Source organism: Medicago truncatula, chromosome 5 (assembly GCF_003473485.1).
Source record: "Medicago truncatula cultivar Jemalong A17 chromosome 5, MtrunA17r5.0-ANR, whole genome shotgun sequence".
Taxonomy (NCBI): domain Eukaryota; kingdom Viridiplantae; phylum Streptophyta; class Magnoliopsida; order Fabales; family Fabaceae; genus Medicago; species Medicago truncatula.
Window position 1 is genome coordinate 34859553 of NC_053046.1, and position 21754 is coordinate 34881306.

At 32.4% G+C, this 21754-nt stretch overlaps 2 protein-coding genes across 8 annotated transcripts; both read left to right on the top strand.

Annotated features, from left to right (window-relative positions):
• The first annotated feature begins 725 nt into the window (after window positions 1–725).
• On the top strand, window positions 726–8685 carry LOC11430103 (COP1-interactive protein 1). 6 transcript variants are annotated; one of them, XR_005646430.1, is made up of 7 exons: window positions 729–931; window positions 1452–3375; window positions 4292–4789; window positions 5634–5806; window positions 5923–6144; window positions 7357–7424; window positions 8377–8685. XR_005646430.1 is itself a non-coding variant. In XM_039834798.1 (6 exons), the coding sequence occupies exons 2-5, from the start codon at window positions 2547–2549 to the stop codon at window positions 6061–6063; spliced, it is 1641 nt and encodes a 546-aa protein (XP_039690732.1). In that variant the 5' UTR covers window positions 729–931; window positions 1452–2546; the 3' UTR covers window positions 6064–6099; window positions 7357–7602. The 6 variants fall into 6 exon arrangements, 3 of the variants coding, with proteins under 3 accessions (XP_039690733.1, XP_039690732.1, XP_003616308.1); XR_005646432.1 differs by having other exon boundaries at window positions 5923–6099; XR_005646431.1 differs by lacking the exon at window positions 8377–8685 and having other exon boundaries at window positions 7357–7602.
• Window positions 8686–17561: 8876 nt separating this feature from the next.
• On the top strand, window positions 17562–20623 carry LOC120580518 (uncharacterized). Of its 2 annotated transcripts, XR_005646252.1 has the most exons (4): window positions 17562–17682; window positions 18936–19383; window positions 19493–19928; window positions 20043–20623. XR_005646252.1 is itself a non-coding variant. In XM_039834223.1 (3 exons), exons 2-3 carry the CDS (start codon window positions 18991–18993, stop codon window positions 20133–20135), a joined length of 486 nt encoding a protein of 161 aa, XP_039690157.1. In that variant the 5' UTR covers window positions 17562–17682; window positions 18936–18990; the 3' UTR covers window positions 20136–20622. The 2 variants fall into 2 exon arrangements, 1 of the variants encoding a protein (XP_039690157.1); XM_039834223.1 differs by lacking the exon at window positions 19493–19928 and having other exon boundaries at window positions 20043–20622.
• Window positions 20624–21754: the final 1131 nt, after the last annotated feature.

Here is a 21754-nt window from a genome sequence, read left to right on the forward strand (position 1 = left end):
CTACACTCCTTCAATGGAAACCACCTTCTCCCCCCTTCCTCTCCTATGTGCATAAGAACAGAATCTTTCCACAAATCTCATGCATCTTTAGCAATACTTAATAAGAAGTATAGTAATACATCCATCAACATACATATTTGGTAAGACCAATATTTAACCGTGCGAGGTGTTAGTATTACTCTCTCTATTCATAATCGACTCACAAATTCAATTTCCGATCTAACATACTAGTAATTTTTATTTTTTTTTCATTTTTCAATCTTTTAAATTAACAATGACCCATTTTTATATATGTACCATCCGACCACACCTTTATATTTAAGGAACTTCCATCTTATTATTATTTATTTTTGACAAAAAGGAACTTCCATCTTTCTAATTTATAAGATTCTTGTGATTTCCTCCGGAAAAAAAACATACTTGTAATCTTTTTCTTTTTAATATTCTCACAACCATTTTTTTTTAATCTTTGATTCTAAAAAGAATACTATACCCTCCTAAAAAAAAATATTATAATAATTTAGAGTTTGATGAAAGATAAACAAATTATAGTCAAGAATTATTTCATCCATCAATTAAACATAAGTTGTTCTATACAATTCTTCTTTTTAGAACTGAGCTACATTTTTAAGACATGTATTTTAATTTTAATTTTAATTTTAATCCTTGCATATAGTTTTTGTCCTTATCATAAACGGTCCTTGCTGAAGTGTATTCTGTGGACCCAACACAAGATCATACCAGACTCTAACTAAACCCAGAAAACAAACAAAACAAAGCTCTCACACTCTCAACTTTAGTTTTTCCCATTTCACTTTCATTTTTCCATTTTATTTTCTCATTTCACTCTCCAGAATGCAAATCAAATTATAGAAACTTCTTCTTCACTTGCTCGCTATACTTGTGTAACAATAACATCAACCATTTTATTGTAAGAATCTCAACTTTCTTTATTCTCTTCAAACTTCAAATCTTTATTTATATTTATTTGTATATGTTGAAATGTTAATCCATGTTTCTATTTCCATTCTTCTGTTCTTTATTGCTTCATTTTCATTCTCCAACTGTTATGTGTTTTTGTTTGTTCAAAGTTTACGTTTTTTTACATGGGTATTGTTTTCTGATTAAAACTTCATATGCCTGTCTATTTTCTAGGTTTCTACAATTTCATGCTATTTCTCAACAAGATCAATATCATTCAATGAATGTTAGAGCTACTAAATGTGTTTTTATATGTTTAAACTTAGTAAGTTTGCATTTTTTCACATGGCCATTGTTTTGTGATTAATAGTTGAAATGACTATTTTCTAGGCGTTTTTCGATTGATTGAGATTTTACTTATGGAAATGTAATGTATATTTGATGATTCAGTTTAACCTATAAATATTTCAATTGAAGAAACTTGTTGGTCATTTATTGATTTTTTGTTTTTTTTTTTCCTTTCTTCCCAGGTTTTTATATTGTGTCTGTGATTTTAGAGGCTTTCCAGTTTCCACAGTTGAATAATGGATGTTGAGGCTTCTGATACGCCAAAAATTTGTGGTGGTGGTGATGATGACAACGTGAAGAAGGAACCTGTTTCTTGTCAAGACTTTGAATCAAGTTTCAGAACATGTTGCAGTAAACATGATACGGCTACGCTGCCAGTTAAGAGGCTGTTTGATAACAGCAACTCCTTGCATACTGTTAAAAAATCAAAGGCATCACCATATGATGATCACAGTAAACATGGAGATGGTATTTTGTCGTCGAGTACAGCTAAAAAGCCGAGAAAATCAGCTGATGAATCATTTTCCTCGCTGATGAAAGAACTTCGATTGGTACAAAACTCGTTTAAGAAATGCAAAAGGAAGAGGCGAGTAGAAAAAGAGAGATTGCAGTCTGTAAAGAAAGATATTGAAGAGTGCTGCAAAGAGCTTGAAGATAAGAACAATCAAGTAAGTCGTTTTAATGAAATTCATGATGTAATGAAGGGAAAAGTTGAAATGACGGAAGAGGAACTCAGGGCTCTTTCCCAAAAGGTTGCTGAATGTACTGTGGAACTTCAGGTCAAAGAGAAAGATCTTGATGCGATGAACAAATTAGTTGGTGAAGAAGCGGAGAAATTAGAGTCTGCAAAGAAGAAATCGATGCATATAATATCAGAAATGAAGAATAGCTGTGCTCTAATGAAGGAATTTGAGTCAAAGCAGAAGCAATTTAAAGGTTGGGTTAAGGAACTTGAGTCAAAAGAGAAGCTGTGTCAAGAACGCGTGGAGGAGCTTGAGTCAAAGGAGAAACACTATGAAGAATGGGTAAAGAAGCTGGATTCGAGAGAGAAGCAGCTTGAAGACTGTATGAAGGAATTTGAGTCAAAGGAGAAGGAACTTGAAGGTCGTATGAATGAGCTTGACACAAAAGAGATTCAACTTGAAGGATGAGCAATGGAGCTAGAGTCAAAAGAGATGCAACATGAAGGCCGGGTGAAGGAGTTTGAATCAAAAGAGAAGGATTTTGAAAACCAAATGAAGGAGCATGTATTGAAACAGGAGCATTGAGAAAGCCAAATGAAGGAGCTTCAGTCAAAAGAGAAGCAACTTGAAGGCCGATTGAATGAGCATGAGTCAAAGGAGAAGGAATTTGAAGGCTGTGTGAAGGAGATGGAATATAAAGCGAAGCATTTCGAAAGCATGGTGGAGGAGCTCAAATCAAAATTGAGGTCGTTGAAAGAACAACTTCAAGAACTTGATTCTAAAGAGAAGCAACTTGATGGTCAGGTGAAGGAGCTGGAATCTAAAAAGAACCACTTTGAAAGACAAGTTAAGGAGTTTGAGTCAAAAGAGAGTCAACTTGTAGGCCAACTGAAGGAGTTTAAATTAAAAAAGAAGGAATTTGAAGGCCAACTGAAGGAGTTGGAATCAAAAGATAACGAACTTGTAGGCAAAGTAAAGATGTTTGAATCAAAAGAGAAGGAGTTTGAATGCCAAATGATGGACTTGCTATCAAAACAGAAGCATGTCGAAAACCAAATGAAGGAGCTCGAGTCAAAAGAGGAGAAATTCAAAGGACAAGTGAAGGAGTTTCAATCAAAAGAGGAGGAATTCGAAGAACAAGTGAAGGACATTAAATTAAAGGAGGAAGAACTCGAATCAAAAGAGAAGCATTTTGCAAGACAAGTTGAGGACTTCAAATCAAAACAGAACCAATTTCAGGTACGATGGAATGAACTGGAGTCGAAAGAGTACAAGTTCGATGAAAAGGTGAAGGAGCTCAGCTTAAAAGTAAAGCAGTGTGAAGGACAAGGCAAGGATCCTATGTCAAAACGGAGTAAATTTGATGGACAACTAAAGGAGCCAGAGTTCAGGAAAAAATGCATTGATAAGGAAAAAGAATCCGGTAAATGTTCTTCTTCATCTAGTTTATTGAAAGAATTTTATTATAAGTGTTCCTCTCAGTGATGATGATGATTTTTTGTTATATCCTGATCTACTTAATCCTTTAAACACATTTTTAATCATGTTAATGTTTGTATGTCTTGGTCAATTTGAAAAGCTTTTACTGATTTCATATCACACCCACAGACTTTCAGACTAATCTGGATTATATTTTCACCCTTGAACATTTTATGTATCTCTTAAGTGAAAAATCTCGTGTTTTTATCCATGGCTAAGGTTTTATTATAAATTTTATGACTTCTGTTTATGTCTAGACTCTAAGTCTCAAGTAACAAGCAATATAAGCAGTACTTATATTGCACAACAAAAACATAGAAGGGTGTGTAAAATTTGCCATTGTTTAACAAGTGGAAGATATAAAGCCTAGATTGCACAAAAACATAAAAGGGTGTGTAAAATTCGCCATTGTTTTACAAGTGGAAGATATAAAGCCTAGATTGCAGTGAAAACATAAAAGGGTGTGTAAAATTCGCCATTGTTTTACAAGTGGAAGATATAAAGCCTAGATTGCAGTGAAAAAGGATTTTAGAGAAAATGCTATCTAGTTTTGTATAACATGGCAGATTGGTCATATAAAATTGTCCCATGAAGAGCTTGTTTAGCAACGACCAGCATCCAGCATTAGAGCTTGTTCCATGACTTTCCCTAGATTATCTGTAAAACTCAACACCAGCATCCAACATCTTTACTCGCCAAGATCTAGTTCATTCCAATATTTAGTATTAATGCAGCCTTAACTCATCAATGTCATTCTTGCATACTATATTTTTTTATTTTCTTAATTCTTACTGTCACTATCATTTACTGATGTTTCTATAAATATGAAGAGCTTAAATATCTACTATCTAAATATGCAGTTGCATCTTACATGGATGGTCAATCAAGTCGTGCCTTTGGTAGTACAAGTTTGCAGTTGGACACAAGTGAGAAAACTGATGGAGTTGAGTCACTTTACAATGGTATTTTAGCTAATCTGCAAGAATCATCAGATCCATCAAAACTTGTTTTGGAAATGATACTGAACCCCATCTTTCCACTGTGTCAAAAGGGAGACAATGTTGTCATTATTGTTGATTACCAAATCTATCTTCTGGAACAACTGATGAGAATCTCACCAGATATTGAACCTTGTGTGAGAAAAGAAGCATTGAAGCTAGCATTTGATTTGAAAGCTAACATGAAAGAAAATACTGAATTTTTTTTGGCGGTTCTTGGTTTTCTGATGCTTTTGTCAATTTATAAATTGCTTGATTCTTTTGATGAAGATGAAGTTTTGGAGCTTTTTGCATTTGTTGCTCTGCACAAAATTGCCGTGGAGCTGTTTGAAAGCCTGGGTTTTGCAAACAGAGTTTCTGGTATGTTAATTTAGATAAGCTTTAGATATTTTATCATGATTATCAAATGAGTTTGTGTCTGTTGTTAATTTCCCTACCATTCCTATCTGCGGTCATGAGGTGGTTATACCTATTCATGATGAAAAACCTTAAGTTTCTAGTTTTTTAGATAGTGCAGAATTCTAAATAGGGACTAGTTTTACCCAGTTTATCATTTCTGGTGGATGTAGTTTGGAGAAATTTATGTTTTAAATTCAAATTATATTGAAAATGACATAGAAAAAGTAAATATTAAGATTCATGAAGTGTAAAATCTATTTTTTACCTTGTTTTTGTCCTACAGTTTTATGGATCACAGTTCACCACATTTATACATATCAAAATAATTAGTAGAAACCAAATCACCTATATATCTTTCTTGACATGTCAGTAATAAAGACTAACAATTTAGAGAAAGGCAGTTGGCATTTCAAAGCTTTTTTTTTGTTTTGTTGCCAGAATGCCTCCATTTATTAATTGGAGGAGCAAAAATGGAATAGTTTAAAGGCAATAGGTGAAATAAATCCTTTTAAGAAATTGGTAAACGATATGAAATTGAACTGATATGTAATTGGCTTCATTTTGTTTCACCAACAGATCTCACATTTGTTAAGAGAAAATTGACATCTTGATTTTAAACTTAATGCTTTGAAAATGAAATAGACTTGAAATTTATCTCTCATTTTATGTATCTCTTCTATTTTCTAAATGGTTTGACAAATTGTGAAATGGTCAGTTCAATCTGCTCAGTTTTTTTTTTTTTTTTTTTAATATTGATGTCTGCTCTAGTATGTTTTGATGAAGTGAAATTTCTTGCATCTTGCAGATTTTGTTAAGCATCTTATCAACAGGAAGCAAATTGTTGCAGCTGTTAGATTCAGTTGTGCGTATGACTTGGATGATGAGGATCAGTTAGTTGATATGTTGCGAGAGCACGTCCAGAATGCCAAACTGATTTGTGAGAGCTTTTGCAAGAAAACCAACTCCATTGAAATCAAGGTTCTTCCGTTTTTCTTATTGAAATTCTATTTTAACAAACATTCCATTCCATTCCATTTCCACACATACCCTTGCATGATAGTTATAAATAACTGTTACTGTGTACTTGAATTCAGGATAAGGCCAGAGATCAAGAAATTGCTAGTCTCGGGACTGTTTTACAATGCATTTCAGAGAACAGACTAGAATCTGCGGATCTGCTTCATAAGGAGATTGACCATCGCATTCTTGTGCTAAAATCACATAAAGGCAATTAGTTTTTGGAGTGGAACAACCTAATGTAAAGAAATGGGGTAATCGAAACGTGCTAACTTACACACTACTATTGTTGGGGTAGTGTAAGTTCAAGTGACTCTCTCTCTTACTATGTGTAAAAGGTGTAAATGGAAAGAATGAAAACTCATGATATAGTTAACAGGGTTACCTTTATTTCTTAGCTTTCTTTCTGGTGTTTTTTATTTATTTAATTTTAGAGGCGTAATTTTGTTATTATGTTGAAATGTAGTTTGAACAGGTGCCTATTTGTTGTTCTTGTTGTTGTGATGAACTGAATTAGAAAACCTTATGTTTAGGTGTGTAACTGTGTATTGTTGATCAATTTGATCAATTAGGAGCTATTTTTATTTTCTTTGTTTTCTATTCTATCTATACTTGGGCATGGTTTTTTCTATCCTTGTATTTTCATATGAAAGGCAATGCATTAAATTTAGATTGTTCAGAAAGAACCTTTGTTTGATTTTGGTGGTTGTTCATTGGATCTGAGTTGCAATGGCTGCACATGATGAAAATGATAAAAGCTAAACATGTCGTCAAAGCGGAGTCTGATATATAATACATCTGTGTTGCTCGAGTATTGTTGGCCACGGATGGATTCATTTCTCCATGTGCAAATTTGTATGCTAGAATAATAATTGGTCATGTGCATTTGGTGGAACTTGATGTTTGTATGCTTAAGATGGTTTTGAAATAGTCCTGTTGAGTTATGCTATAGTCTGCAAATTGTTGTTTCTGTCTAGTCTTAATTAACTGCAACAATGTGATGGTTTTATGAACATTAAGTTTGTTTATTTGTGTATACTTGTTTTAGCACATGATAGAATTATCCCTCAAGTATATATAGTTTGTTTACTCTACGTTGATTTTGTTTATTTAGTCAATTATTAATACAATATTTTGAGATCTACATGGATACAGATACTTCAGTGCTTTTCATTTCACTTTGTTTGTAGGTTTACATTACTTATTACTTATTTTTCTGGACTGTTTGAAATGATTGTACATTATTTATTATCTTGTTTATTGCATATAATCTGTCAATGAACTAGTTTTAATTTAATCAATATTTTTCCATAGATGAAATTTATTTGAGATCTATAAGTTTGAAGTTTGAACCACCAAAGCTACCTATAACTGTGAACTTCAAAATAGGAAACAAGCACGCTTTGTCTGTACTTAATATTTAGAACATTTCCTTATATCTTAAGATAAAGATCTCTGTTGTCTTGTTTATATTGTAATCGATTTTGTTTTGTTTTGTTTTTGTTTTTTAGATTAAGATGAAGGCAATAAGGAAGAATGCAGTTACTGAAGCGATGATGTATCAAGATGTGGCTGAATTGTAAGATTGCAATTTTAGTTGTAGTTTATTTTATGAGTTAGTTTTTACACTTTATGGATTATTGCTTCATAGACATACAATTGACTTGACTGCAGCAAATTTGAATATTCTAATTACGTGTAAGATTATGATGATTAATAGTATTAAATAATTTATGACAATTTTCATTTTTTTTCCAGCTAATTTTCATAAGTTCTTTAACATTGGAAAGCTTAAACATGATAACAAATATTTGATGAATAATGTAATGAAAAAGAACAATTGTTCACCAAAAGACTAGCAAAACAATGTTACCCTTCAGCTTAGATACTTGAAGCTTTAGATAATAGTAATGTGTAGCTCCATCAAGTCAAGAATGTCTTATATTAGATCAAAGTGAGCAAAGATTCATACTCTCATATTGTAAATCAGAAAGTTAGATTCCGCACCCTAAACTCTTTTATAAGCCTCCTCCATGAACAATTGCAACCTTATATGAACTAGTTACATTGCTTAGACACTTACTTATTTCAGTTGCATAAGTTTCTCTGAGCTAGATACTAATTCAGCCTAGTCTTAATTACAAGCAATCCAAACCTAGCTATAGATCATCAACTTGAGACTTCATACAATCATGTTGGTGAACAATTTCAAAGTGTAAATTGATACACTCAAACCCATCAAATCTGGTCTAAATGTTTGAAAGGCTGCCCCTGTTTTGTTTCAAATGTGGACTGGTAGGACATGCGGCGAACAACTGTAGAAGTCCTCTAAAGTAAACGCTTCTAGTCAAGATGATGCTCGCTGCTTGTGGTCAAATCAGTTAGACCAAATAGTGATAGATCCGAAGTCGGTTTTTTTTCCTTCATAAACCCAGCAAAATTTAGTCACTTTGGTCAGCTCTGTCCGACTGTTTCGGTTAGCATTCAGGCCAAATTCGCTCAAATTTATGTTGTGAACATCATTATTTCAGACCCTAAACTCCAGGACAGCATGGAATCCAATGAAGGAGAAGATTGCTTAGAATGCAACGAAGAACGCTGCTCAATTAAAAGACAAAGAATAGAACTCAGGGGAGAAAGCTCCTAGGCTGGAACAAAGTTACACATTGCATCAAAACAGCAGGCCCTTTGGACTCAGAATCCATGGACTTTGGCTGAAAATTGATGAATACATAGAAATATTTGTGGTCTCAGGACAAAACAGTATCCCCATGTATTTCTAACTTATCTTAATCTATTTCTGTTGCAGTTACAAGTTTTTGGGCTGATTTAAGCTTCCACCTGCTATTTGCTTATCCAACTCCTTAACCTCCAACACCAAGTTTTGTTTCATATTGCTTTCAATAGTGTTGCATTGGAAGTTTTACATAATTCTCTTACAAGTTTTTGGGATGATTTGAGCTTCCTCCTGCTAATTATTTTTGTATTTTGAATGGACAAACAAAATTGCATTTGCTTCTGTATTATAGCAACAAAATTCAACTTGACTATACATAATCCCCTCTAATCAAACTCCATATATATCAGAAATAAAAGGATCAAAGAGATGTAGATTAGCTTCATAGGAGAAGTATGATTGATAAGAAGAAATATAGGGAAAACCATTAGAATTCATATTGAATTGAATTGAAAAAGATTAAAGAGTAATGAGTACATGGATGGTCTTTTATAGACCTAAATTACACTTAACCACATGTGTAACTAACTATAGTTCTAACTAACATTTAACTAACTCTAACTAGCTTTACCAACTATAGTTATCTTGACACAAACTATAGTTATCTCAACAATATAAGACGATCACAATACTAACCAAAGGCATGCATCATATTCCACTTCTCCTTGCAAACAGTTGAGAAACAGTCGCACTTAAGCACCAGAGTGCCTTAACATGACTAAACTAACTAACAAAAAACATATTTGACCACTAAAAAAATTAACGAAAGACAAATTTAAAGAGTAGTGATATATGAACAACCATTTGATACAACTTTTGTGACAATTTCTTTTTTCTCTCTTTTCATTGGTCAAAAACAATGGAGAGAGAATAAGAGAATAATGTGAGTATGAGAGAGAAAGTTGTCACAAAGTGGTTGTACAAATATCATTTGTCTTTTTGTAATTTTAAATACAACGCCTCCCACAAATGTGTTTTTAATCAACTTGGCCCTTGAATGTGTCTTCTGTTAGTTTATCTTGAATGTATCTTATGTTAGCCAATTTGGTCCATTAAATTAGTAACAAAAGACACACTTGTAATTTTGATACATTCAAAAACTACATTGATAGCACCTTCACACATTTAAGTATCAAAAAGAGAAGAACAACCTATGTGTACAATACGATATAGTGCGAGTTTACTCAAAATCTAAGTCTTATTTAATAATTAAACACACCTCATCGTAAGATTATACAAGTTTCATATTGCAAGTTTTTCTTCTTTTGGTACAATGTGTGATCAGTGATTGAGTTTGTTGATTAAACGAGCTAAACTTGAACCATATATAATTCGGCTTGATTAAAGTTGGCTCAATTATATATATATATACACACACACGTGTTTGTATGCGCACGAGCGCGTGCATGCGTGTGCGGGGAATTCCATGAATTGTTAGCCATTTGCGCGCAAGCAAATGACTCTCTTCTTCACCAAAACATATGTTGAATGAGTCAAGTATATTTTTTTTAAAAGGAAATAAATTCAGCAAATCTCTTCTTCTATATGGTTTCAATTTTTTTATTATTTTTTTTTAAATTATAAACATTTCTTTTTGTCTAGAGTACCAAACGCATTTAGCATTTGGAACAATTGTAAACTTCAATATTCATTTTTTGGCACCATCATTTTCTATTTGTTATTAGATTTTTTAACCTTTTGTTTCAGAAAATTATACCCTATACCCCCAATAACTATACTTTTACCCCTACAAATCATTAAAAATATCAATTTTAACCTTTTTCAAAATCACACCCACTCACCCTACCTTCAACTTTTCTGGATTTCTCTTTCTCATTTTCTTGCTATCTTTTCCCCTCAATCAAAACTCATTTCCTCAATCAAAACTCATCAATATTCCTGAAACAATATTTCTTAGTTGTTTTCAATGTAGGTTCCCATCAATATTCCTTTAATATGTATAGAATTAAATAAATGAGTCTATTACATGTTGCAAAAACTGAACCAAAATAATTTTTGAGCAATTACAAGTTTTACAATCAATCTATAAGAATAAATAGGAAGGCTCAAATTTTAAAGCACGTTGAGTTTTCAGCACAGCATATTTTCAACACAACATATTTTCACGTAACCAAATGGCCTCTAATACCCCCATCTCCGCCTCTTCACCCTCCACGGCCACCGTTACCCCCAAAATACAAATCCCAATTCTTGGAGGACTCGGATTACAATACACATAATTCCAAAATGACGTACCTTTTGGTCCCATGAGAATCGATAGATGATAATATTATTAGGGTATGAGTGGTAAATCACTCTCATCGCCGCTTAGGTTTGCATATTAGGTTAATAACATCACATGTTCAAGGTGTTAACCATGTGATGAAATGACATTTAAATATAGTCAAATGGTTGAGAACAGAGACCTTTAATTGAATTTAACAAAATGAAACAATTCATCACGGTCTATTCAGAATGAGAGGCTAGCACAAACATATTCATCAAATAACTTTTGCTTAACACAATAGATCGTAATTCATAATAAAATAATTTAGGCAAAATTACACAATTCGTTCCTTATAACTTCAATAATTTCAGGTAACACTTTCGTACTTTATCTTCTTTTTTTTTATCATGATTTAATCATTTATGTTATAAAATGACAATATCTTATCATTTTTAATGAGATTTTTTCAATGAAATGAGTTTCTTGATTTGTATGATGAATATTTGAGTTTGTTTATATGGATTTTTTTGATAAGAAATGATAATTTTGTTGACATTTTATAATATAAAGAACTAAATCAGAACTAAAAAAAGACAAAAGTGTAGCTAAAATTAAATTAAATGCCAATTTGTGTAATTTTATCAATAATTTATAATAATTGATTATTTTTTTTAAAATGCTTACGATAATTAATTATTCTCAATCCATAATTTATTAATCATATAATTAAGGCAGATGCTACTCACACCCCAAAAAACATAAGATACACCCCAAACTGACTAATATACCCTTTAACTAAAATAAAAATTTCAAATTAATCTAAAATCCTTTCATCCATCGCTTAATCACTGAAACTTAATGTAAACCTAATTCACATATTCCTCCTTCCAAACACACACACACACACTGTGTTTTTTAAACTTCCAAACCTCATTCACATATTGGCTAATCCGTAAACTTAATTTACATTAACCTAATTTCACATATTGCTTGCACAGAGTCTCTCTGAAATCAACTATCTTGGCTAATCCGTAAACTTAATTTACATTAACCTCTTTAATTGTACATTTGTAAGCTAAATTTACACTAACCCTCTTATATATATATATATATATATATATATATATATACACGTAAACTTAATTTACATTAACCTAAATTGAACATAAGTAAACTGAATTGACACTAACCTCTTATATACACACGTAAACTTAATTTACATTAACCTAAATTGAACATAAGTAAACTGAATTTACATTAACCTAAATTGAACATACATAAACTGAATTTACATTAACCTACACTAACCTCTCATATAGATACGTAAACTTAATTTACACTAACCTCTCACTAAGTGAAATCAAATTGCGGTTAACACATGCATATCTCATACCAAAACAAACCATAAACAAATAGAAACTCTTAGAAAATAAAATTCATGAAATTTATGAATAGATTACAGATCAATGACAAAGATGTTGATTCAGATCTTGGTTGCACAATTTGTGGATAAAAGGGGGTGAGAATTCAGAATGATCATAAAAGGTGGGTTTTTAGAAATTTACATGAACATGACAATTTTGGTATTATTGTAAAATTTTAAATAAATTTGGGTGTAACTAGAATCATATGGGTGAGACTAGTAAGAGTGTATAATTAATCCTACAAAATTAACTCTAATCAAGACTTGATTATTTTCAAGCCTCTCTACAATTTCAAGGTCGCGACGCACTTGTTATTTAGACTAGACTTTCCACCCGTGCGGCAATACATTGTAGATATAGTAGACAAAAACAAATCTCAATGCATACCAAAGAGAATGAAATATGTGGTCCCAAATATATGCAGATGTTGGAATTCGAACCTCAGACACCACGCTTATTCACCAAAAAAATATTAATTTTTATCAATCGTGTGTTACTTCATTCTTTTGTTAAAATTATATGTCAATATTATATTATTGGTATGTTACTTCATATTTTTTTATTTTTTTTTTGAAAAAATGTTACTTCATTCTTTTGTAAAAATTATATGTTAATGTTATATTATGTACCTAAAAATAGTTCATTCTTAACCTGAACATGTAAAATGTTTTATTTAAATAATTTTCCTTTTATCGAATATTTGGCCTTTACCGTAAATGATACCCTTTAACTGTTTGTTGAAATGTTTCTTCCACCTGTTTATATAGATTGCAAAATTCAGGTGCATTTTGTGGTAAATATTTAACAAAGAGAGTTCAGTTCTAATTTGGATGAAAAGTGTAATATTAACAAAAAAAAATGTTGCTATAATCTTTCAAAACCCTTTTATTCCAATAGGGCGATTTGTTTTGTTGAAGAAATAGGGCGATTTGTTTTGAAGAAATAGGGGAAATAAAGCGATGCCGATTTGCTTTGTTCATGAAAATAGGAGATTAGGTGTGAGCATTAGCGTTGTTCATGAAAATAGAAGATTAGGTGTGAGCATTAGGGTTAAAATGGTAAAATTATGCAACAGGGTTTAGGTTAAAATTAGGGCTCATGAAAATATGAGATTAGGTGTGAGCATTAGGGTTGTTCATGAAAATATAAGATTAGGTGTGAGCATTAGGGTTAAAACGGTAAAATTATGCAACAGGGTTTAGGTTAAAATTAGGGCTCATGAAAATATGAGATTAGGTGTGAGCATTATGGTTGTTCATGAAAATATAAGATTAGGTGTGAGCATTAGGGTTAAAACGGTAAAATTATGCAATAGGATTTAGGTTAAAATTAGGGCTTACGGGTTACCTTTAATATATAAGAAGATTAGGTGAGAGCAATAGGATTGTTCATGAAAATAGGAGATTAGGTGTGAACATTAGGGTTAAAACAGTAAAATTATGCAATAGGGTTTAGGTTAAAATTAGGGCTTACTTGTTAACTTTAATATATAAGAAGATTAGAAGAGAGCATTAGGATTGTTCATGAAAATAGGAGATTAGGTGTGAACATTAGGGTTAAAACAGTAAAATTATGCAATAGGGTTTAGGTTAAAATTAGGGCTTACATGTTAACTTTAATATATAAGAAGATTGTTCATGAAAATAGGAGATTAGGTGTGAACATTAGGGTTAAAACAGTAAAATTATGCAATAGGATTTAGGTTAAAATTAGGGCTTACTTGTTAACTTTAATATATAAGAAGATTAGGAGAGAGCATTAGGATTGTTCATGAAAATAGGAGATTAGGTGTGAACATTAGGGTTAAAACAGTAAAATTATGCAATAGGGTTTAGGTTAAAATTAGGGCTTACTTGTTAACTTTAATATATAAGAAGATTAGGAGAGAGCATTAGGATTGTTCATGAAAATAGGAGATTAGGTGTGAACATTAGGGTTAAAACAGTAAAATTATGCAATAGGGTTTAGGTTAAAATTAGGGCTTACATGTTAACTTTAATATATAAGAAGATTGTTCATGAAAATAGGAGATTAGGTGTGAACATTAGGGTTAAAACAGTAAAATTATGCAATAGGATTTAGGTTAAAATTAGGGCTTACTTGTTAACTTTAATATATAAGAAGATTAGGAGAGACCATTAGGATTGTTCATGAAAATAGGAGATTAGGTGTGAACATTAGGGTTAAAACAGTAAAATTATGCAATAGGGTTTAGGTTAAAATTAGGGCTTACTTGTTAACTTTAATATATAAGAAGATAATAAGTATATATGGATCTTTAATAATAAAAGGTCTAAGATGTATTTTAAGGGCCAATATACTTAAAATAAATCTTTTGCAAACTAAAGAACATATTTGGTAGCGTAGCATATTTAAGCTAAAAATAAAGCATATTATTAAAGAAATTGTTCTAACCATTGATGCAAATATAATTTTATTTATTTTTAAATTTCAGCTCAAGTTTATAAAAATATGAATTAATTCTAACAACTACCACCGGCGGGTCCTCCAAATTGGAGAGAATATCCAACCTCTCCTCTTAGATCTCCATAGTATTCGACAGAATAACACTTAGTACCAGAGTAATAATCTTTAGGTCCAGGTCCATAGTCCTCTATGGACCCATTTTGATATGTCATATGTATAAAAAAACTGGCATGATCAAATACTTTATTGGGAAAAACCTGGACATTGTAAATTGTAGTATCCAGTCTTCTTCAAATTACTTGTCTGTCAATTTAATTTCAACATCACATTATAGATTCAAGAAAGGAAACTTTTTTTTTAGTATTAACCTTAAATGCAAATAAACATTGAAAGAAAGCATGAAAATATTCTCACTGACTGTATAAATTTATAAACTCAAAATTGTGAGAAGAAATAAAAGGGTAACAACAATTCTTACCGACCATACTGCATACAAATGAGTTGCATCATCGTTGTATAGTTTTGGAGCCACTTAAATTGACAAATCATAAATAAATAATTTTTTGTGTGAAAACCATATTTTATGATAAAAAAAATTAAATATAAATCAACAATATGAAACTCACATGCCATCAATTCCAATCAAATCTGGTCTATCTGGTCCATTTTGAATCCATAACATAGCTTCACTTGATTGATACTTCTGAACCTTAAAATTATAAACACTACTTGTTCCACCAACTCCGTAATAAACATATACGCGCGCGCATATATATATATATATATATATATATATATATATATATATATATATATATATATAGGGGATGTATCAAATGAGAGGACATTTTAAAATGAGAGGCTGAGAGGAATTAATTTAGACCGTTAGATCAAAATCAACGCCTCAGATTTAATTGTTCTTTCAAAAGGGTCAAATACTGTAACCTATCTTTCCTCTTCTCCACTTCGTCTTCTCTCTTCTGTTGCTCTCATCTCATGTGATTTTCTTAACGTTATTCTCAGACCTTTCCATCTCAACAAAAAATAATACCCTTAATTAACACATGAAAAAATAATTAATCAACACTAAAATTCAGCAATTTACCATTAATTTTAATTTTTAAGAAAATTGGATAATCTTGTTTGAGAACATTCCACCATTAACGTGAATCTTCCTTTAACAAGCCATAAATGTAAGTATTTTAAGGTGCAATCCCTGATTATTCCGTCGTGGTTACCGGCGAAAGGGAAACGTTTGGTGAATGCTTTGGCGACGGCGAAAAAACGGTTGTCTGAGGATACGTCGCTGTTACGGCGGAGTCAAGGCTTCCAAAAGGGATCCTTTCTTCTCTGCGCTTTTTTCCTCTATATTACCAGTCCATGTTGCTAAAATCTAATCTATGCATCTTTTTCCAAACGAAGATCAAGAGGAGAGTGACAATAAAGAAAGAATCTGAGCGCAAGAGAGAAGCCATGGATACAGGGAGAAGGAAGCCAACGTTTCAGTTTCAGCTAGGGATAAGGAAAAGAGAGTATCATACGAGTCATAGAAGTGACATTTAATCACAGCCATCTAATTTAATCTAAGGGTCATTATTTCATCCTCTCACCCTCTCATTTTAAAAGTCCTCTCACTTGATATGCCCTATATATATATATATATATATATATATATATATATATATATATATATATAGGGATGTATCAAGTGAGAGGACATTTTAGAATGAGAGGGTGAGAGGATTAAATTATAACCTTTAGATCAATCTTTACCATGATCTCTAGTTTTCTGATGACATTCTGTCATTACTCTTTTAGTAGAAATTTTTCATGTAATTTTAAGGGTTATTTATTGTAATTCATGGAGTTGCAAGCTACAAAAGAAGAAGAAATTAAAGTTTTCAAGATTGGAAATCGGCCACCGATTTTTGCTGCAATTTTGAGCTTTGGCCTCGTGAAAAATCGGCCACCGATTTGGTACTTTCTAGGCACGCGTTCTGTTGAAATCGGCCACCGATTTTGACTTGCTTATAAATATAAAAAGGCGTTTTCAGATGAAAGGTTCACGAATTTTGAGACCTAAAAGCATAATTTGGAGCAGAGACTTGGAGATCTGGTGGGAAACCATCAAAACTAAGAGTCAATCATCCTTCACATGTATGAATCCTTTTTCTTATGTTAGTTAGCTTATACTTTAGCTATGAGTAACTAATTCTTTTGTGGTTAATTCCTGAGATGAATCTGATGTAACCCTATGGGAACCCTAATTTGTTGAACTCCTTTGAACATCAATGAAAGTTTAGTTTTTATTCATATTACCTTGTGTTTAATGCCTTATGTATGTTTATGATAGACTATTAACCCTAGCTTTATGAATATGCATATTGATCATAGAAATTGAATGACCACTAACCCTAACTTTTAACTCTGAATTAGGTAATAGGTTTAACCTAAGTAATCAAGCTAGAGATAGATCATTATTAGGTTATGATATAGGGATTAACATTCGTTTAATACCTCCAATGGTTTCGAATTCACTTAAGAGATTAAGGGGTTGTCACTTGCGGGGAGAATTCTAGATCAAGAGATTGGGTAGAATTACTAAGTTAATCCGTCGTGAAACTAAATAATCATTGATTGTAATTAGGAGTGCAAATTACCATAGGAGAGCTTCGGAGGATTCGAAGGACTTAACCATACTTCTCTCAATTTTCTAAAAACCAATTCTTTATTGTTTTTAATCAGTTTATGTTACTAAATCAACTCAACTGCCTAGGGCACCAATATAAATTTATACATCCTTTTTAATAATAAAATTGCTAAATAGAAGTTAAATACAGTCCTCGTGAAAACGAATTTTTTATTACTTCGATTGAATTTGGTTCACTTGCCAAATTTCTACAAATCTTATCTTGTAAATAGTTTTCTTTTGTTATTATTGTGTGTGTAGGAAGCAGTTCATAGGGCCATCATTGCACGGAGGTTTATACCATTATTCATGGGCAGTGCTCTCAAATATAAGGTAAGCGTTAAATTAACTTGAATTCCATGTTTTATGGTCTTGACTCGTTACTATGATTATGATTTAATTTAGATTTGGTCTTCCAGAGATTTCGCTTTGGAAATCGAATTCACCTGTAGCATTCTTAGTACGATGATGGCTACTAGTGGTACACTAAGCACAAATTTTGGGTCTGATCAAATCTTATGTCATATAATTAATAGAAGAGCAATCATACTCATATAAATCTACTTAGAATAGTGTAAATCTAGTAAGAATCCTGCTGTTTTAAAAGCTAGCTACTGGTATTTTAAGCTTCTGCCTTATTGATGCAGACCTCAAAACAGAGAAGTAGTAAACAAGCAATAAACACAAATGAGTAGAAAAGGTGTTGGTATTATTGAATTAGAAAATGAAAATGCAAATGGGAACACACTCCCAATCCACCCTAGAGCTGAGCTCCGCAGAGAGATTACAATTCTCCGCCTAACAAACAGCAGACAAATTTCTGCATAACCAACCTCCCCCCTTTTTCGGATCACTCCTTAATAACAGAAATCATAAATAAACCACACCTTCTCGCACTGACCCTACTGCCACATCAGTAGTGCTACTTCCTATTTCTCCTCACATAGACTTTCAGACTTTCCACACCGTAGGCCCACTTTGCTGGCTCAATATCATTACGTCCCTATCACATAAGAATTTTTTAATTAATAGACTTATATATATATCATACGACTTTATTTTATTTGAAAGGACTTTATGGATTTATATGATTTGAAAGAACATGTCTTGTAAGTATGATTCATCAACATATCTAAATATATGCCAGCCCTCCATTGCCCAAGTCCATATGGTCTATGGTAGCTACCAAAAATATTTGAAATGTGAAAACACGAAGTGGTCAGTTTTACTTCCTAGTTCACATTGGATTTGTGTGGTGGACTCACTAGCGTTGAAGCTAGTTATGGTTAATGGAGTAGTGAAATTGGTAATGATAACTAAATTTTGTGTTGCGAAAATCCTCCTATATATTAAAATAAATAACGATTTTTTTCAAAAGAAAAAAAATTTGACAAGAAAATCATGGTTCACCGTATAAATATGGTGTACAGTTTAAATGCCTCATTGTTTTTTTATTTTTTTTGAGGGGTAAATGTCTCATTGTTGTCAAAGTGGTATGTTCCACTAGCATAAGTCAAAGTAGTTTATGAAATTTAAGTTTCAGAAGACCGTTAACAACATAAGTATTTTTGTTATGGTTAATGCAGTTATAAAATTGGTTAGGGACACATTTTAACGTGTGTTACAAACATTACCACCAACATGGCTTGTTTCTCCTCCATGTCGCTCCTCCTCTCCTCCTCAACATTCCACCTCCGTCGCTTCTCAACAGTGGAGTCAGCGGAGCTGCTGCACAACATCTGGATATTGGGGCTCATCGACCCTGCCAAGGTAAACTGGGAAGAGAGGTTCATGTTATACACAAGTAAGATCAAAAGAGTTGAACGAGGCTGGGAGGATATTTGCGAGGAAACAAAAGGAGCGTCAGGATTTATACTTAGAGAAAAGTTCTTACAGAGAAAATGCTCGAGATCAAGAATGTGTAGTGGGGGAAATTGTTTATGTTTCAGATGTAAGTTAGACAGATTATTTCCGAAACCACGTTCTAATTCGATCGCGGCTGATATCACTTTCTTCAACTGGAAACACTACAAGGTAATAATATTATTCTTTTCTTGCCTGCATTATTCATTCCGTAACTGATATACTCTTCGGTAAATATTGTTTTTTATGTTATTTCTTTCTTTAAAATTTGTCCTTGCAGATTAGCATAATTGACACACCTGGTCGTGGCGTTGATAATTTCACTGCTGGGGTGAAGTGTGCTTTGCGTGCCTTTGACAGTGGTTGCCATTAATGTTCTTTGTAGTGTTGGTGGGGTGCAAAGCCACTCCCTAGTTGTTGATATAAACTACCAAGACTTAAATTTATCAACAATGTTGACCACAAGGGAGCAAATCCGTGGGAAGTTTTGAATCAGGTAAAATTTAGATTAATGGATTGGAGGTCATCATAAATTCTTATGTTGTTAATCCCAAATAGCTGTACTACACAAAATGCTAGAGGTATATAGTCGATAGTAGGATAGCCACTATTGTGATTACATGTGATTACAAGAGAAAATGCTCAAGATCAAGAATGTGCAGTGGCTTGTCTTGATCGCGGCTGATATCACTTTCTTCAACTGGAAACACTACAAGGTAATAATATTATTCTTTTCTTACCTGCATTATTCATTCCGTAAGTAAACTGATATATTCTTCGGTTAATATTGTTTTTTATGTTATTTCTTTCTTTAAAATTTGTCCTTGCAGATTAGCGTAATTGACACACCTGGTCGTGGCGTTGATAATTTCACTGCTGGGGTGAAGTGTGCTTTGCGTGCCTTTGACAGTGGTTGCCATTAATGTTCTTTGTAGTGTTGGTGGGGTGCAAAGCCACTCCCTAGTTGTTGATATAAACTACCAAGACTTGAATTTATCAACAATGTTGACCACAAGGGAGCAAATCCGTGGGAAGTTTTGAATCAGGTAAAATTTAGATTAATGGATTGGAGGTCATCATAAATTCTTATGTTGTTAATCCCAGATAGCCGTACTACACAAAATGCTAGAGGCATATAGTCGATAGTAGGATAGCCGCTATTGCGAAGACTAAAATGCAGTGGACAAAGTAAACATAAATTCCAACAAGATACATAAATACTAAAAAATAGTTAGCAATCGCAACCAACACTCCCACTATGGTTGGGAGGAGCCGTTGTTTCGGCATTGTAATCGCGCTGCTACAAACTGCTATGGATTACATGGGTTTTGTAGTCTACTGCTATTAAAACAATTTTGTTTAGTTTATAAAGAGATCTAAAGTAACATCATTATAGAAAAAAAATTGAATTCAAAACTCTTTCAATGCTACTTTAAATATAAATTGTCTTTAATAATAATATTTTGTGAGTTTGTCTCTAGTCTATACACCTGAGAGTCTAACTTACATTTAAATTTAGAAACCTATAATATTTAATTATTATTGACCTTGGACATTTATATAATTATTTTTTAGTGTTACTGTATTATTTCAATTCAAACTATTGTTTTATCAAACATTCTTTGCATGTGTATCAAATGGGTCTTATACACTAGTATAAACTTCGGATATAACTATGAAAAAACTAAGAATTGGTGTCTCCCTCTTGATCCATTTTGATTGCGAACGTTGGGACAAAGATGCATCTTTACTCTTGTTAAGCTTCCATAACTCACTAAACCACACTCTTGTGTAGATAAAGGAATAACCTCCCCCTTGACATCTAGCTCCGAAATATCTTGTGTAGACCGAAATTCTATAAAGTATGTCAATTATAACTAACTACAGTATTGCTAAGTTAGTTGGTAATTTATGTTGAGTTTGTTGATTATTCTCTATTTATTAGCATTGATATGATTTTCTTATTTTTATTTTTCCTTTCTCGCGAGATTCTCTCTTATATATTAATATGCACAACCTCACTGTGAAACACAAGTTGACCATTCTATATTATTCAACTTGGTACTAGATCTCTCTGGTTTTTGTCCTTTCCTCTGTTTTGATTGTAAGGTTTCAGTCGCTCCGAGCACTCACACAGCGTGTTCTTTGAAACTCGGTCAAAATCATTGCGCCTCCGCTGGAGACATGCACACCATTGTCAGATTCTCTCTTTTCATCACTGTCTTACCCCCCACCCCAGTCAGCATCACAGTAGACATGTTGAGAGTTTGTGAATGATTTGCTAGGATGAAGATGTAACCCACTCACCCCAATTCAGTCATTCAGAAATAGAAAATATCAATACTTATATGTGAAATAGCATTATAGGTATCTAGCCGATGTATGTAAACCACTATCATGGTAATTGACAAATTACTTTAAAATTTGATGACATAAATCACAACTTATATGTTAATAACAAAAATCATGATAATGTTGTCTTTACTCTACCAAAGGTATATCTACCTATTTCAAAGGGATCCTATGTTGTCTCATTTTGGTT

What these genes read in the sequence shown, in the direction of transcription:
- LOC11430103 (XM_039834798.1), top strand. Translation starts at nt 2,547, where the DNA reads ATGAAGGAGCTTCAGTCAAAAGAGAAGCAACTTGAAGGCCGATTGAAT. An exon ending in TGATAAGGAAAAAGAATCCG is followed by an intron (nt 3,376 to 4,291) that starts GTAAATGTTCTT and finishes CTAAATATGCAG; the next exon opens with TTGCATCTTACATGGATGGT. An exon ending in TTTTGCAAACAGAGTTTCTG is followed by an intron (nt 4,790 to 5,633) that starts GTATGTTAATTT and finishes TGCATCTTGCAG; the next exon opens with ATTTTGTTAAGCATCTTATC.
- LOC120580518 (XM_039834223.1), top strand. Translation starts at nt 18,991, where the DNA reads ATGGCTTGTTTCTCCTCCATGTCGCTCCTCCTCTCCTCCTCAACATTC. An exon ending in TCAACTGGAAACACTACAAG is followed by an intron (nt 19,384 to 20,042) that starts GTAATAATATTA and finishes TTGTCCTTGCAG; the next exon opens with ATTAGCGTAATTGACACACC.